The 16503-nt window shown below is 48.2% G+C and overlaps 1 protein-coding gene across 3 annotated transcripts in view; it reads left to right on the top strand.

The window, feature by feature from the left end:
• TRRAP (transformation/transcription domain associated protein) overlaps positions 1-16503 on the top strand; it is a 1075110-nt gene that overhangs the window by 178410 nt on the left and 880197 nt on the right. For all 3 annotated transcript variants that reach the window (XM_085629333.1, XM_085629332.1, XM_085629331.1), the window contains exons 21-22: positions 545-745; positions 1156-1307. In XM_085629333.1, coding sequence (XP_085485459.1) covers positions 545-745; positions 1156-1307 — 353 coding nt within the window. The remainder of the gene's footprint in view (positions 1-544; positions 746-1155; positions 1308-16503) is intronic.

Genomic DNA, 16503 nt, shown 5'->3' with positions numbered 1-16503 from the left:
TATTTTTTATATATAAACCATTGGCCTAGAGTTCAGTTATTGAGTGTGTGAGACCATTTGCTGACTGGGTGTGTACAACAAATGCTTTACACTGTCCTCTGATATTGCCTTACTGCTCGACCAAGCTACCACTTTGGAGAGTAAGGTTATATCTAACTTTAACCTCTGTCAACCCTGGGGGACTGTGGACTCTGTACACCCTGTACCTATTAAGGAACAGTATATACAGAGCCACTGTCTCACACTTTGCCAATAATTACTAAATGGAGGAAGAAAACCTAGTTTGTAAAGAAACCAGTAGGGCGCTGAAAGACCAAAATATTGTGATGCCTAGCTTGTTTGTATATTACTGTTAACTGTCCACCTCTGATACTAGCTCTCTCATCACTAGCTTTTTTAAGGTCATGTAAACCGAGCCAAAATTCACTCACCTGTTTGTCATTTATACTCACTTTCATGAATGATCATTGCCAATATAGTAATGTAAAGTTAAATATTGAAGCTCAGTATTTTGGTCTGACACAAATAATGTATTATCTGTTAGGCTTTGTGGCGTACGTTGCGCAATCCCACTGACAACATTTCCCATGTGGCGTACCGAGTACTTGGAAAGTTTGGAGGAAGTAATAGAAAAATGTTGAAGGAGTCCCAGAGGCTGCAGTATGTTGTTACCGAAATACTTGGGCCTAGTATTACAGTGGAATTTTCAGACTGCAAGGCATCAATTCAGCTGCCAATGGAAAAGGTGAGCCTTTCTTCCCTCTGCCCAGCCCAACACCATATTGTTATGTACTGCCTAGAATAGAGGATTATGGTTCAGTTGCATGCTTGTCCTACCCTAAATATGACACACTACAATGATCATGTTGTTGAACCATCAATTGCGACCCTTTGTTTCCCTCTTGTTCCATTTCTAATACTGTTTTCACCATTTCTGATGTGTGCCGCAAATTATTCTGGCTTTGATGGATGTACTGTGTGATGGATATATGTCTTGAACTCCCTTTCTCAGAGCTGGGCAATAGCAGATTCTTATTTACTTTTCTTGAAACTTGTCTGCTGCCTTAAAATTGAGACCACCAGTACTTAAGGTTTCCATGCCGTCATGATTTTGAAGTCGATGCTGACCTATTGTTATCCATTGTTTTTTTTTAGGCAATTGAGACAGCTCTGGACTGCTTGAAGAGTGCAAACACAGAGCCGTACTATCGAAGGCAGGCTTGGGAAGTGATCAAGTGCTTCCTAGTGGCTATGATGAGCCTTGATGACAATAAGCATGCCCTATACCAGCTGCTTGCTCATCCAAAGTAAGATATACTTAATCATTATATGATAAACAAAATGTGTTACAGAATGTCTGAAAGCTTTATACCCCTTGTGACCTCTACCATTGTGAATAGAGAGGTGGTGAGTCAGCTTGTGGTCTCCGAGACCCAGAGGGTATTAAAAAGGGAGCATAATTGAGCCATGGGAAGGGGTTAAGAATTCCATACAAGTAGTTTCCCTTTAAAGGAGGTAGGTTTCATGCCTACAGTGATATTATATCTGACACTTCGGTGTCATTTGCTCATGGGCATTTCTACCTGCTGATTCCTCACCTTTTGAATCTCCCCAGGTACTAAACAGGATCTGTATTTTTCTGTGTTGACCTGGAGCTCTTCTTTGTCGTTAATACTGAAAACTATTCAAAATTCCAATTTGGCAGTGTATTTCTTTAGGGTCGTGTGAAGGAAGGAGGGTAGGGGGCCTCTGGTTGGTGGCTGCTGGCAAACAGGCCACTGGATTGTGGGAGCAAAGCTCCTGGACTTTAGCTCAGGGCAAATGGGGAAACAAAGTAGCACCAAAGGTGCACCCTCAGCGGCACTAGGGCGGCCGGGTGCAGGGTGCTGTTCCGACGTCGGGTGCCCTGTTGTTTTCAAAGGAGAAGCTCCGGTTTGCAAAAGCACAGCAGGCAGGGAGACTAAGGACTTCTGGGTGCGACCACCACTTCGAGAGGTAAGTTGGGCTAGTTAAGGGTTGGCTAGGCACCATCGGTTTGGGCACACAAGGCCATGGGGCGTCGGGTGCAGGGGTGCCTTTTGGGGTCAGATCTTCTTACCAGCTCCGGGTCGCGGTTAGGAGGGCCTTCTGGATTTAGGCTGCAGGCGTCGGCTGGAGGCTTGAGGCAGGTCAGGGGTCGCCGGATCTTGGTTCAGGATCGCCAGGGTGACCTCCTCGTGGTGTTTGCCCACTCGAGCTCGGGCCGTGGACGGCGGGTGCAGAGTGGGGCGGATTCGCGAACTCCGGCTGCTGCCAGAGGTTGCAGATGAACAAATCTGGTGTTCACGGGAGAAGCAGTCTTTGGAAGTGAAGGCAGGCAGTTGCTCTGGGGTTTTTGAGGTTGCTGGCTGCAGGACTCGCCAGGATTTCGCAGGAGCAGGTTCGAGGGGAGACAGGCCGGTAGGGCTGGGGCCAAGTCAGTTGGCATCTTCCTCTTGTTAGCTGGCTGCACAGTTGTTCAGTCCTTCTTCTTTTCTTCTTGTTGTCAGGCTGGATCCGAGGAAGCAAGGTTCAGGGTGCCCCCTCAATACTAGATTTAGGGGCGTTAGTTAGGTAAAGGGCAGGGACCAATGGGTTCCATCCCTGGGGTGGGTACACCCCCTATCGTGCCACCCTCCAGTGGGAGGGGAGTAGGAGCCTGTCCCTGGTTGGTTGGGTCCCCCCCATCCTCAAGATGGCAGGGACTCTGAGTCGTGCTCCACCTCGCCTCCTCCACCTGAGAGGTGGAGTTGGCAGAGCTGGGCACACCTCTTTCCCTCACTTGTTTTTCCCGCCGGTTCTCCTACCCAAAGTTGGAGGTAGAACCAGTGGGGACCAGTTACTGAAAGTAGCAAATGGGCTGGGGGATACGCTCACAAAGGCGGCAAGCCTTTGAAGCTTCCTGTTCGTGAACCCAGACCATCCTGGGGGAGGAGGCTTGGCACCTCGTCCCAGGATGTGCATTGTTTCAGGCCCCCGAGAGCAGGAGGCTTTCGACCCAGGTGTTCAGAAACATTTCTGTTGGTGGTAGACTAAGCATCCACTCAGTCGGGACACTAGAAGTTGGTTGAGTTTCAGGGGGCATTTTTAAGATGCCCTCTGTCGTGCATTTTACATTAAATACCACACTGGCATCAGTGTGGGTTTAATGTGCTGAGAAGTTTGATACCAAACTTCCCAGTTTTCAGTGTAGCCATTGTGGTGCTGTGGAGTTCGTAATGACAAACTCCCAGCACCATATACTATTAATGACAGCACTGCACTTACAATGCCCAGGAATGGACTTGGGCACTGTAGGGTTACAGGGCTCATGCACCTATACCCTCACCACTGGCATAGTGCACCCTGCTAGAGGGGTGACTGATCTATGCCAGGACAGTGGTTTGTAGGCATGGCACAAAGGTATATGTGCCATGCTGACTCTTCACTTTGTTCTTCACCAAGACACGCAGCCTGTAAAGGCAGTGTGTGAGTGAAAAGGTGCAGGGCCTCTAAGGGTGGCACATTCAGTGCTGCAGCCCTTGGGGGCCTTCCCTGGTCACAGGGCCCTGGGTACCTCTCGTACCATTTACCAGGGAGAGGGCACTTTCTCACATCATGTCAACCCCAAAGTGTCAGGTTTCAAGCAAATCCCTTCTTCTCTCAAGCTGGTGTCTATCTTAGATATCAACTATGTCTGCTTCTCATGTCAGGGCCTCAAGCAAGATTTTGGGAACTTCGATTGTGTTAGCATCAGCTGCTTATGTCTTGAGGTTGATTGACCATCGTAAGACCACTACAGTGCTGTGAGTGACTTCACTCTCTTTGCCAAAGGCTTCTCTATTTGTCCCAGGAACAGTGTTGCACTCTGTGCTGCTGGCGCAGATCCTGTAATCGGCTCGTTCTCTGCCTCAAAAACAGCTAATTTTGATTTGGGCAGGAGGTCTCATTGCCTTTTAATGATGGTCTACTGTTAGAGTCCCTACTTTGTGTTCAACAGTTTGCCAAGTTAAAGGTATCTGCCCTCCATGATTCCTGATGATGACGATAGAGGTTTGATAATATTGCTCCTCCAGACTACATAGATGAAGGAGTCACCTTGCAGAATGACAGGGACTGGACACATCTCCTGCATTTGAGCAGGAATGTCTATAAGGGCCACCATTGGGTAGATGTTGAAGTGCCAGAAGTTCCTCCTTTGGTTAAAAAGTCCAACTCTAACTTTTTGAGAGAATTTACAGTGGAGTTTTCTTCTTAATCTCTTCTATTCTACTCTTAGAATGTGGACCCAGCCCTTATGGCGAAGGTTAGCATTTAGATTTACCACAGATACCACCAATTTTCCCACGGTTGCTCAAATTCCTTTATGCATGCCTGAGAGCATGGTTGTGCAAGTTTCTTTGTCCCAACTGAATCCTAGTTTATTCCCCATGACTTTCCTTGATTTGTAGAGTTTGAGATGAGCACCATGAGAAAAGAATTCTCTTCTGGGAGTTTCTTTGCCCTCATCAGACGCCACCTGCTTGTTGGTGTATTACACCCATACACTTTGGGACATTCCTTATCTGGCTATGGCCAGACTTTCAGAGCACATGCACAGTCCCTTTGCGCATTTAGTCAGAAATAATGAACATGAGGCCAAGCAGATATAGAGAGCGCAGATTGGATACTGCTGAATTCGTAGACATGTCCATGGGTGCACGTGTCATTGACTGCAGTTCTGGATGTGTTTGACAGTTTCTCTGACATCTAGGGGAGCCTTATGGACATGTTGTTTGATGGCCTTAAGTGGTGAGTGGCTCACTGAGCAATGCCACGTCTTGTTTGTGAGCATAGTTTCCCTACTGCACCAATTTCATCATTTATATGGGAAGTTCCAAGGCTTTTTATATGACCAATTCTTTCACCAGTGGCAGTCTTTTAAGCCAATACAGAAGCAACAGACATTTTATCATGTTTCAGGGAGTTGGCACAGTGCTAGAGATTGGCATCAAGCATAGCAGCAGCCTTCTTTCTCCTCCCTCTGCACTACAAAAACACTTGCTGTCAGCTGAATAAGAGCTTCCAGGAGAAGGGTGAAGGGTAGGGAGCATGAGGCGTGCATCCTTCATTTACTAGGAGCTTATCTTTGACCTCTGGGTCTCAGATTGTGGAGAACAGATGCACACTCATGTTCCAAGACACTCTGCCTCATGTTGCCCCAGTGTTTGATTATGCCCAGATTCTCTCCAGGGATGTGTTGACCCTCCTGAGTAAGTGGGTCATCAAGCTAGTGCCATAGGCAGAAATGACAGTTGATTTTATTTGTGCTCTTTTTAGTTCCCAGCCATGATGGGGAATGTAGGAAGATGGCTCCGTATATGATTTTGTCACAAGGTGGTGATACTGTGCACAAAGTCTAGGGGCTCCCCAGAAGTGTACAGGGCTCACTGTAAAACCCAAAGTGCTCTATTAGTGGTAGTGTGGGCGAGCAGCCTTAGGCCTAACACACAGGAGTGTAAGACATTTATTGCATAATAGTGATCAATAATGGACTCATGACTCAAGAAGGAGAACCAGACCAATTTTAGGAAAATATACTTAGTGCTTTATTTTAAGACCAAGCTCTTCATAATCAGGTACGTACGTTTTTAATTAAAAATACTTTGCACTTTGAACACTCAACACTTAGAGCAGTTCATTGTTATCCTATTGGGAAAACAGTTTTGCGTTTAATCAGGTAAATATGCAACTTACAGTTCCAGTCTTTGGGACCAAAGGTCAGCAGTGGGCAAGGAGTAGGTAAGTACCAACACTTCACCACCAGCGGCATAAGGGCAGCCGGGAGCAGAGGTCAAAGTCGGAGTTCAGCCCAATGGCGGGTGCAAGGGTGGCTTTAGATGTCCGATATCTTCTTACCAGAACGGTCACGTTGGGAGGGGATGTGGGAGGGCCCTTCAGATTTACTCTGCAGGCACTGTCATGGGGGTCAGGAGAGGTCGGCCAATGATGGATTCGGAGTCCTGGTCACTGGGGAGACTTTACTGGGAAGTTGGGTCACTTAGACTAGGGCCATAGGCATTGGGTGCATAGTGGGCACTAGTCGCGGATCCACCTGGATCCAGTGTCTCTGTTGTAGTTTTCTTCAGGACAGATCCGCTGTCCTCTGGAGATTGGATTCTTTGTTGAAGGCATCAGTCCTCCCAGATGTTTCATAGGTCGCTGGCTGCAAGACAGGGCGCAGTTTCATCAAACCTGGAGACAGGCCGGTAGGGCTGGGGCCAAGGCAGTTGTCGTCTTCAGGCTTCCGCTGCAGGGCATCTTCTTTCTTCATAGGTCATCGCAGGGTTACTTTCTAGGTCTGGAGAAGCCACCTAAATACTAAGTTTAGGATGTGTTTTAGGGGGGTAGCAGGTAGGGCCAATGGGCACCTTACCTGGGGTGACTACACCCTCTATTATGCCATCCTACTGTGGGAGGGGCATAGACCTAGCCCTGATTGGAGGGGTCTCCCCATTGTCAAGATGGCAGGGACTGAATGATGTGCTTCACCTCGCCTCCACCCACCTTAGGGGTGGAATTGGCAGAGGTGGGCACACCTCTTATTCTCCTGTGTTTTCCCGCCAGTTTTCCCACCCAAAGTGGGGGTGTAAACCAGCGGCTGCCATCTGCTGCTAGCAGGCCTTTGAAGCTTCCCTCTTCGAGCACTGGCCCATCCTGGGGCAGGAGGTGTGACACTTCTGCCCAGGATGTGCATGTTTCTGGTCCCAGAGAACAGGGGCTCTCTACCCAGGTGTCCAGGTTTTGTCTTGTGGTGGCTGGCTGCCTAAAGCCAGTCAGAGACCACACCATGGTTGGTAGGTTTTCAGGGGGCACCTCCTGAGGTGCCCTCTAGTACATGTTTTAATAAATCTCTCACTGGCATAAGTGTGGAGTTATTACAAGGAGCCGTTTGGTGCCAAACTCTCCTGGGTTCAAGTGAAGCCATTATGGTGCTGTGGAACTAGAGTTGTCAAGTTCCCATCGCATGTACTCTTTTTTTTTTTTTTTTTATACCAATCTTTTTTGAAGAATTTTTCCCCGATTACAACACACAAACCCACCACACATCCCACCCCCCACCCCCAGCTCAGGTTCTATTACATTGGAAATTAGTCCAAAATAACACAATGAAAAGAAAGAGAAAAAAAACAACAGTTATGATCAATAAAGAGCGTAACATAATACGAGACTGTCATTGGTATATAGACAAGTATGACTTACGTATTTCCCCTTTGTCTCTGTGACCATTGCAAAACAGGATCCCATATTGCAAGCCCTTTCTTGCGCTTGCGATAGCCCTTTTTCCTGTAGATGGCTACTTCTAAACTACAGGTGGCAAACAAACGTGATCTCCATTGTTGAAAACTTGGCGCATTTGTATCAAGCCATGCTGACGCAATGCATAATCTAAAGACAGCCATGGCCACAAAAAACAGCCCTTGCATAGATTTCGGTCTTGGAGTATTGGCAACACCTAACATAATCTCTTCAACATAAATTTCTATTCTTATATTAAAAACTTCCGAGAGAAATGCTGAGATATCAGTCACTACTGATGTTAATGCAGTACAGGTAGCAAAAATATGAACGCTATCGGCTTCAGCTAGGTCACATCTAGGGCATGTGGTTCCCTTCCCAGTCCCCCATTTAGCAATCTTATAGGGAGTGTAATATAGAAAGAAAAAGGTTTTGTAGAACTGAGCCTGCAGCTTAGTAGACATTAAAATAGACTGATATAATAAGAAGGATTGATGGACAATTTCCCCTGACACACCAAGTTTAACCTGCCATTTAATTATATATTTATCAAGATCATCGGATTGCCGAAGAGTCGGTTGTTCATAGACCTCTCCTATTTTGAGATTCCTCGAAGCCATGTTCTCCATTAACTGAACCTTTTTAATAGAAAATCCCGAATTTGCAAAAATTTTAAAAAATCCCGTTGATCTAAGTTATATTCCAGCTGTAGTTCACCAAAAGATTTAATTCCTAATGTCGTATAAAAACATCCAAGTTGTGTAATCCCATTCAGAAACCATCTGTTCGAGGCATATGAGCTGCAGATTGTACACTTTTGCATAGATCGCCATCTGGTGTTGGGCCCGGATGTTTGCAGTTTGTTTTTGTTCTTGGGCAGTCTTTGGAAGTCACGAGTTCGGTGACTCCTCCTTCGGTCCGTACTGCGCATGGGCTTCGGCTCCATCCTCAGATTGTTTTTTTCCGCCATCGGGCTCGGATGTGATACTTCGTGCTCCGGCTTCGAACTTTTCCAGTTCCAGCCTCGACGGAAAATCCTCGTCCATCGAGATTCTTCATCAATCATCTTCTTCATCTCTCTTAGAGGCACTTTCTCAATTCCACTCATCGGCACCGGCCTTCGGGCCCTCCTCGACTCCGGTCCCGGCCGATGGAAAGGACTCCGTTCAAAAAGTGCCCAAAATGAGGGTCTAAATTTCCCCACACCGACCTCCATCAGGTGTGTAACCTTTGCCTCTCTCCCGAACACGAGGCTCGAGACTGCCCCGCCTGCAAGTCTTTTCGATCGAAAAAGACCATCCGGGATCGAAGAGCTCGACGCACCATGGCGCACTGTGAGAAAGTGGCTCTGTATATACTGTTCCCTAATGGGTACAGGGTGTACAGAGTCCACAGTCCCCCAGAGGCTGATAGAGGTCAAAGTTAGGTATGACCTTACTCTCAAAAGTGGTAGCTTGGTCGAGCAGTAAGGCAGTACCTGAGGACAGTGTAAAGCATTTATTGTACACACTCAGTCAGCAAATGGTTTCACACACTCAATAACTGAACTCTAGGCCAATGGTTTATATATATAAAATATATGCTTTTTTTTTATTTTTAGAACCACAAAGGGAATAAAAATATACTTTTCTCAGAATGAGAGATTGAATATAAATACTTTTGCAATAAGCAATGGATTTTTGTAAACAGTCACAGTTGGTTGCAATAAACAATCCTATTTCCTAAACATAACAATGCATTGAGCTCAATGGTAAATTCAGGTTGTCTTGTAATAAATTACTTTTCAGATTACTTTTGAAATTCCAGGTCTGGCTCCTAGATCCAGCTCTGGGTCAGTACTCAGAATCAAGTGATGAAAGTCGACTTAATAACTGTAATGATTTTTAAATAATATTTAGCTATTTCAAAAGTTAGCACTTACAAAATATTTCAAAGAAAACATTCAATGGATCTCTATGGCAAGAAATTCAAATTGCAGGTAGAGTACTTTATCGTTACTTTAGTAATCCAGGACTGGGTACCTAGACCAAGGACTGGGGTCCTTATCAGAAACAGGTAACTAATTTCGTTTGCAGAAATGGTACGATTTTAAAAGAATATTTCAATTTTGCAAAAATAGACACTCAGAAGAAATTTCACAGAAAAGCAGACAATGGTTTCCTATGGAAGAAAAATGAGTTAGAGGTAAGTACAGTTGTGGACACTTTTCAGAGTCAGGGCTGGGCACCAAGATCCAGCACTGGGAGCTCACCTAAGAGCAGGTGAGTAAATTCGTTTTTGTCACTTGGCTGATTTTTAGTGAATATTTGCAGTTTTGAAAAGTTCACACTTAGAAGATTTTTCAAGAAAAAGCCAGTCAATGTTACCATATGAGGAAAATGAAGTTAGCGGTTTAAGGGTAAGTACCCGACTGGCAGAGTTGAAATTCCGGGCATAGACTCCGGGGTCCCCCAGTGTCAGGTAGGTACAGTTGGTTCACCCTCAGCGGTTTTAGGACGGCCGGGTGCAGAGAGAGTTAGGCCCAATGTTATCCTATGAGGGATAGGGGGGCCTTGGTTGGTGGCTGCTGTCTGGCAAGCCACGCGGCTGTGGGAGCTGGGCTCCTGGTCACTTACTCAGGGCAAGTGGGGACGTAGGTTAGTGTAGAGAGTGCACTGCCAGGGCCACTCGGGCGGCTGGGTGCAGGGTGCTTTTGAGCCTTCGGGCGCTCAATGGAAGTCAATGGGAATGTTCCGGTTTGGAAAAAGGCTGCAAGCTCGGGGACGAGGATGCTTCAGATGCCACCACCACTTCGAGAGGTAAGTTGGGTAGTTGTAGGTTAGGTGGGTACCCCGGGATTGGGCACAGGGGGCCGCAGGGCGCCGGGTGCAGGGGTGCCTTTTGATGTCGGGAATCTTACCCTCTTGTTGATCGCGGTTGCGGAGGCACTCTGTTCTGAGGCTGCAGGCTTCTTCCGGAATGTCGAGGGGGGTCCTTGGGTGCCGGACTCGGGGTCACAGTCGCCGTGGGGTCGTCCTCAGGGTCTTTGTTCACTCCGGCACTGGCCAGGCTTGGCTGGTGCAGAGTTGTGAGAAAGTGGCTCTGTATATACTGTTCCCTAATAGGTACAGGGTGTACAGAGTCCACAGTCCCCCAGAGGCTGATAGAGGTCAAAGTTAGGTATGACCTTACTCTCAAAAGTGGTAGCTTGGTCGAGCAGTAAGGCAGTACCAGAGGACAGTGTAAAGCATTTATTGTACACACTCAGTCAGCATATGGTTTCACACACTCAATAACTGAACTCTAGGCCAATGATTTGTATATATAAAATATATGCTTGTTTTATTTTTAGAACCACAAAGGGGGTAAAAATATACTTTCTCAGAATGAGAGGTTGAATATAAATACTTTTGTTTTAAGCAATAAATTTGTGTAAACAGTCACAGTTGGTTGCAATAAACAATCCTATTTCCTAAACATAACAATGCATTGAGCTCAATGGTAAATTCAGGTTATTTGTAATAAATTACTTTTCAGATTACTTTTGGAATTCCAGGTCTGGCTCCTAGAACCAGCCTGGGGTCAGTATTCAGAATCAAGTGATGAAAGTCGACTTAATAACTGTAATGATTTTTAAATAATATTTAGCTATTTCAAAAGTTAGCACTTAGAAAATATTTCACAGAAAACATTCAATGGATCTCTATGGCAACAAATTCAAATTGCAGGTAGAGTACTTTATCGTTACTTTAGTAATCCAGGACTGGGTGCCTAGACCCAGGACTGGGGTCCTTATCAAAAGCAGGTAAGTAATTTCGTTTGCAGAAATGGTACGATTTTAAAAGAATATTTCAAATTTGCAAAAGTAGACACTTAGAAGAAATTTCACAGAAAAGCAGACAATGGTTTCCTATGGGAGAAAAATGAGTTAGAGGTAAGTATAGTTGTGAACACTTTTCAGAGTCAGGGCTGGGCACCAAGATCCAGCACTGGGAGCTCACCTAGGAGCAGGTGAGTAAATTCGTTTTTGTCACTTGGCTGATTTTTGGTGAATTTTTGCAGTTTTGAAAAGTTCACACTTAGAAGATTTTTGAAGAAAAAGCCAGTCAATGTTACCCTATGAGGAAAATGAAGTTGGCGGTTTAAGGGTAAGTACTCGACTGGTAGTGTTGAAATTCCGGGCATGGACTCAGGGGTCCCCCAGTGTCAGGTAGGTACAGTTGGTTCACCCTCAGCGGTTTCAGGACGGCCGGGTGCAGAGAGAGTTGGGCCCAATGTTATCCTATGAGGGATAGGGGGGCCTTGGTTGGTGGCTGCTGTCTGGCAAGCCACGCGGCTGTGGGAGCTGGGCTCCTGGTCACTTACTCAGGGCAAGTGGGGAAGTAGGTTAGTGTAGAGAGGGCACTGCCAGGGCCACTCGGGCGGCTGGGTGCAGGGTGCTTTTGAGCCTTAGGGCGCTCAATGGAAATCAATGGGAATGTTCCGGTTTGGAAAGAGGCTGCAGGCTCGGGGACGAGGATGTTTCAGGTGCCACCACCACTTCGAGAGGTAAGTTGGGTAGTTGTAGGTTAGGTGGGTACCCCGGGATTGGGCACAGGGGGTCGCAGGGCGCCGGGTGCAGGGGTGCCTTTTGACGTCGGGAATCTTACCCTCTGGTTGATCGCGGCTGGGGTGGCACTTGGTTCTGAGGCTGCAGGCTTCTTCCGGGATGTCGAGGGGGGTCCTTGGGTGCCGGACTCTGGGTCACAGTCGCCGTGGGGTCGTCCTCTGGGTCTTTGTCCACTCCGGCACTGGCCAGGCTTGGCTGGTGCAGAGTGTGTTGGGTCCGCGGTCCCGGGCTGGTGCCAGGGATAGCAAATAGGTTTCTTGAGTAGAGCCTCTACTCGTGGGAGTCCCAGGGGCTTAGAGCTAAAAGGTAGCCAGGTCCTCCGGGGTTGGTGAGGTTGCTGGCCACGTGGGATGCCGCGCTGGTGCAGGTTCGAGAGTCGACAGGCCGGTAGGGCTGGGGCCAAAGCAGTTGGTGTCTTCTTCTCTTTTTAGCAGCTGCAGGGCAGGTCTTTGTTCTTCTTGCTCTTCTTGTCGTTTTTCTATCTGGAATCTGAGGAAGGAAGGTTCAGGGGGCCCCTAAATACTAGATTTAGGGGCGTTACAGGTAGGTGAAGGCCAGGGACCAATGGGTCCTTGTCCTGGGGTGGGTACACCCCCTATCCTGCCTCTCTCCTGTGGGAGGGGGGCAGTAGCCTAATCCTGATAGGGTAGGGCCTCCCATCTTCAAGATGGCGAGAGCCCGGAGATGTGCTTCACCTCGCCTCCCCCACCTGAGGGGTGGGGTGGGCAGGCTGGCACATCCCCTGTCCTTGTATGGGGTTTCCGGCCAAGCTTCCCGCCAGAGTGGGGGGTTGCAGTGGCCTGGGGAAACTCCAACTGGCGGCAGGCCTTTGAAGCTTCCCTTTGCTCATCCTGGGGGAGGAGATTTCTCACCTCACCCAGGATGTGCATTGTTGCAGGCCCCGGAGAGCAGGGGCTCTCCCACCCAGGGGTCCAGCAACGTGTCTGCTGTGTGGCAGCCTGGGCAGCCTCAGAGCAGACGTGGATTGCAAGTTAGCTGTAAGGGGGCATCTTCTAAGATGCCCTCTGGGGTGCTTAGTACATTAAATCCTACACTGGCATCAGTGTGGGTTCAATGTGCTGAGAAGTTTGATACCAAACTTCCCAGGCTTCAGTGTTGCCAATATGGTGCTGTGGAGCTCGTGTTTGACAAGCTCTCAGCACCATGTATTCTTAAATGACAGCACTGCACTTACAGTGCCCAGGAATGGACCTGGGTACTGTAGGGGCACAGGGCTCCTGCTCCTGTGCCCACACCATAGGCGTAATGCACCCAGCTAGAGGGGTGGCTGACATATGCCTTGGCAGTGTAGGTGATGGGCATGGTACACAGTGATGTGTGCCATGTCGACTCTTTGTTTTGTCCTGCACCCAGACACTCAGCCTGCAAGGGCAGTGTGTGTGTGTAAGGGTACAGGGCCTCTGAGGGTGGCACAATGAGTGCTGCAGCCCTTAGAGGCCTTCCCTGGTCACAAGGCCCTGGGTACCTAGGGTACCATTTACTAGGGGCTGACATGTGGCTAGGGTTTGCCAATTTGGAGTTTGTGTGGTTTAAGGAAGGAACATAGGCCCTGGGCACCTGATTGGCAGGAACCCAGGGTACACTCAATCGAAGTACATTCAGCAATTTAGCAAAAAGTGGGGGCATACCATGCAAGAAAGATGGCACTTTCTCACACAACCCCCCCCCAAACGAAAGGTGATGAGACTAACCTTGTCCTATGGAGTCTTCATTGTCTAAGTGGAAGAACCTGGAAAGTCCATCTGCATTGGCATGGGCAGTCCCTGGTCTGTGTTCCACTTCAAAGTCCATTCCCTGTAGGGAGATGGACCACCTCAGTAGTTTTGGATTTTCCCCTTTCATCTGCATTAGCCATCTGAGAGGTCTGTGGTCAGTTTGAACTAGGAAGTGAGTGCCAAACAAGTATGACCTCAGCTTCTTCAGGGACCAAACCACAGCAAAGGCCTCCCTCTCAATGGCACTCCAACGCTGCTCTCTAGGGAGTAGTCTTCTGCTTATAAAAGCAACAGGTTGGTCTTGGCCTTCATCATTGGTCTGGGATAGGACCGCTCCTATCCCTAGCTCAGAGGCATCAGTCTGTACTATGAACTGCTTGGCATAATCTGGAGCTTTTAGAATTGGTGCTGAGCACATTGCTTCTTTTAGGGTGTCAAAAGCCTTTTGACAACTAACTGTCCAGTTAACTTTCTTGGGCATTTTCTTGGAGGTGAGTTCTGTGAGGGGGGTCACAATGGACCCATACCCCTTCACAAACCTCCTGTAGTACCCAGTCAAGCCAAGGAATGCCCTGACTTGGGTCTGGGTTGTTGGAGCTATCCAGTCCATGATGGCCTGGATTTTGGGTTGTAAGGGCTGTACCTGGCCTCCACCTACAAGGTGGCCCAAGTACACCACAGTGCCCTGCCCTATCTGGCATTTGGATGCCTTGATAGTGAGACCTGCACTCTGCAGAGCCTCTAAAACCTTCCCAAGGTGGATCAGGTGATCCTGCCAGGTGGAGCTAAAGACAGCAATATCATCAAGATAAGCTGCACTAAAGGACTCCAACCCAGCCAGGACATGGTTCACCAACCTCTGGAAGGTGGCAGGGGCATTCTTTAACCCAAAGGGCATCACAGTAAACTGATAATGCCCATCAGGGGTGGAGAATGCTGTCTTTTCTTTTGCTCCTGGGGCCATGCCAATCTGCCAGTACCCTGCAGTTAAGTCAAAGGTACTGAGAAATTTTGCAGCCCCCAATTTGTCTATCAGTTCATCTGCTCTTGGGATAGGGTGAGCATCTGTCTTGGTGACAGAGTTGAGCCCTCTATAGTCCACACAGAACCTCATCTCTCTCTTTTCACCCTGTTGATGAGGTTTGGGGACCAGAACCACTGGGCTAGCCCAGGGGCTCTCTGAAGGCTCAATGACCCCTAACTCCAGCATCTTGCTTACCTCAGCTTTGATGCTTTCCTTGATTTGATCTGACTGTCGATAGATTTTGTTCTTGACAGGTGCACTGTCACCAGTGTCCACATCATGGGTACACCAGCTTGTCAGACCAGGGGTCAGGGAAAAGAGGCTAGCATATTGTTGCAAGACTTGCTTGCAGTCAGTCTGCTGTTGGGCAGAGAGGGTGTCTGAGAAAATCACACCATCTACTGACCCATCTTTTGGGCTGTAGGATAGGAGGTCAGGGAGTGGCTCACTCTCTGCTTCCTGTTCTTCATCAGTCACCATCAGCATGGTGATGTCAGCCCTATCATTGTAGAGTTTAAGGCGGTTCACATGGATGACCCTTTTGGGTGTCCTGCTAGTGCCCAGGTCAACTAGATAGGTGACCTCACTCTTTCTCTCTAGGATAGGGTAAGGGCCACTCCATTTGTCTTGGAGAGCCCTTGGTGCCACTGGCTCCAAAACCCACACCTGTTGCCCTGGTTGAAATTCAACCAGTGCAGCTTTTTGGTCATACCAGTGCTTCTGGAGCTCCTGGCTGGCCTCAAGGTTCTTGGATGCCTTTTCCATATACTCAGCCATTCTGGACCTTAGGCCAAGCACATAGTCCACTATGTCTTGTTTGGGTTCCTGAAGAGGCCTCTCCCAGCCCTCTTTTACAAGACATAGTGGTCCCCTTACAGGATGACCAAACAGAAGTTCAAAGGGTGAGAAACCTACTCCCTTCTGTGGCACTTCCCTGTAAGCGAAAAGCAAGCATGGTAACAGGACATCCCACCTCCTTTTGAGTTTCTCAGGGAGTCCCATGATCATACCTTTCAATGTCTTGTTGAACCTCTCAACAAGGCCATTGGTTTGTGGGTGGTAGGGTGTAGTAAACTTGTACTGCACTCCACACTCTTTCCACATGTGTGTTAGGTAAGCAGACATGAAGTTGGAACCTCTGTCTGAAACCACCTACTTAGGAAAACCCACCCTGGTGAAGACACCCAGGAGGGCCTTGGCTACTGCAGGAGCTGTAGTAGTCCTAAGTGGAATTGCTTCAGGGTACCTAGTAGCATGATCCACTACTACTAGAATGAATTTGTTCCCTGAGGCTGTGGGAGGTTCAAGTGGACCCACAATGTCCACACCTACCCTTTCAAAGGGGACCCCCACCACTGGTAGTGGAATGAGGGGGGCCTTTGGGTGGCCACCTGTCTTGCCACTGGCCTGACAGGTAACACAGGAGCTGACAAACTCCTTCACCTTTTGGTGCATCTGGGGCCAGTAAAAGTGACTCACTAACCTTTCCCAAGTTTTGGATTGCCCCAGATGTCCAGCTAGGGGGATGTCATGAGCCAAAGTTAGGAGGAACTCCCTGTACTTCTGTGGCACTACCACCCTCCTGGTGGCTCCAGGAGTGGGGTCTCTTGCCTCAGCATACAGTAATCCCTCTTCCCAATAAGCTCTGTGGGTACCACTGACATCTCCCCTGGCTTCTGAAGCAGCTTGTTGTCTCAGGCTTTCAAGAGTGGGACAGTCTCGCTGGCCCTGGCACAGCTCTTCCCTAGAGGGTCCCCCTGGGCCCAAGAGTTCAACCTGGTAAGGGTCAAGCTCCATGGACTCAGTTCCCTCAGGGGTATCTACATCCTCTCCAGGGGGAGAGGGGTTCTGAGTGTTTGGCTGTACAGAAGCTGGTCCCC

The sequence above is a fragment of the Triturus cristatus genome, chromosome 10 (assembly GCF_964204655.1).
Source record: "Triturus cristatus chromosome 10, aTriCri1.1, whole genome shotgun sequence".
Classification (NCBI taxonomy): domain Eukaryota; kingdom Metazoa; phylum Chordata; class Amphibia; order Caudata; family Salamandridae; genus Triturus; species Triturus cristatus.
The sequence above is the reverse complement of the archived record's forward strand: the minus strand, read 5'-3'. Positions and strand labels throughout refer to the sequence as shown.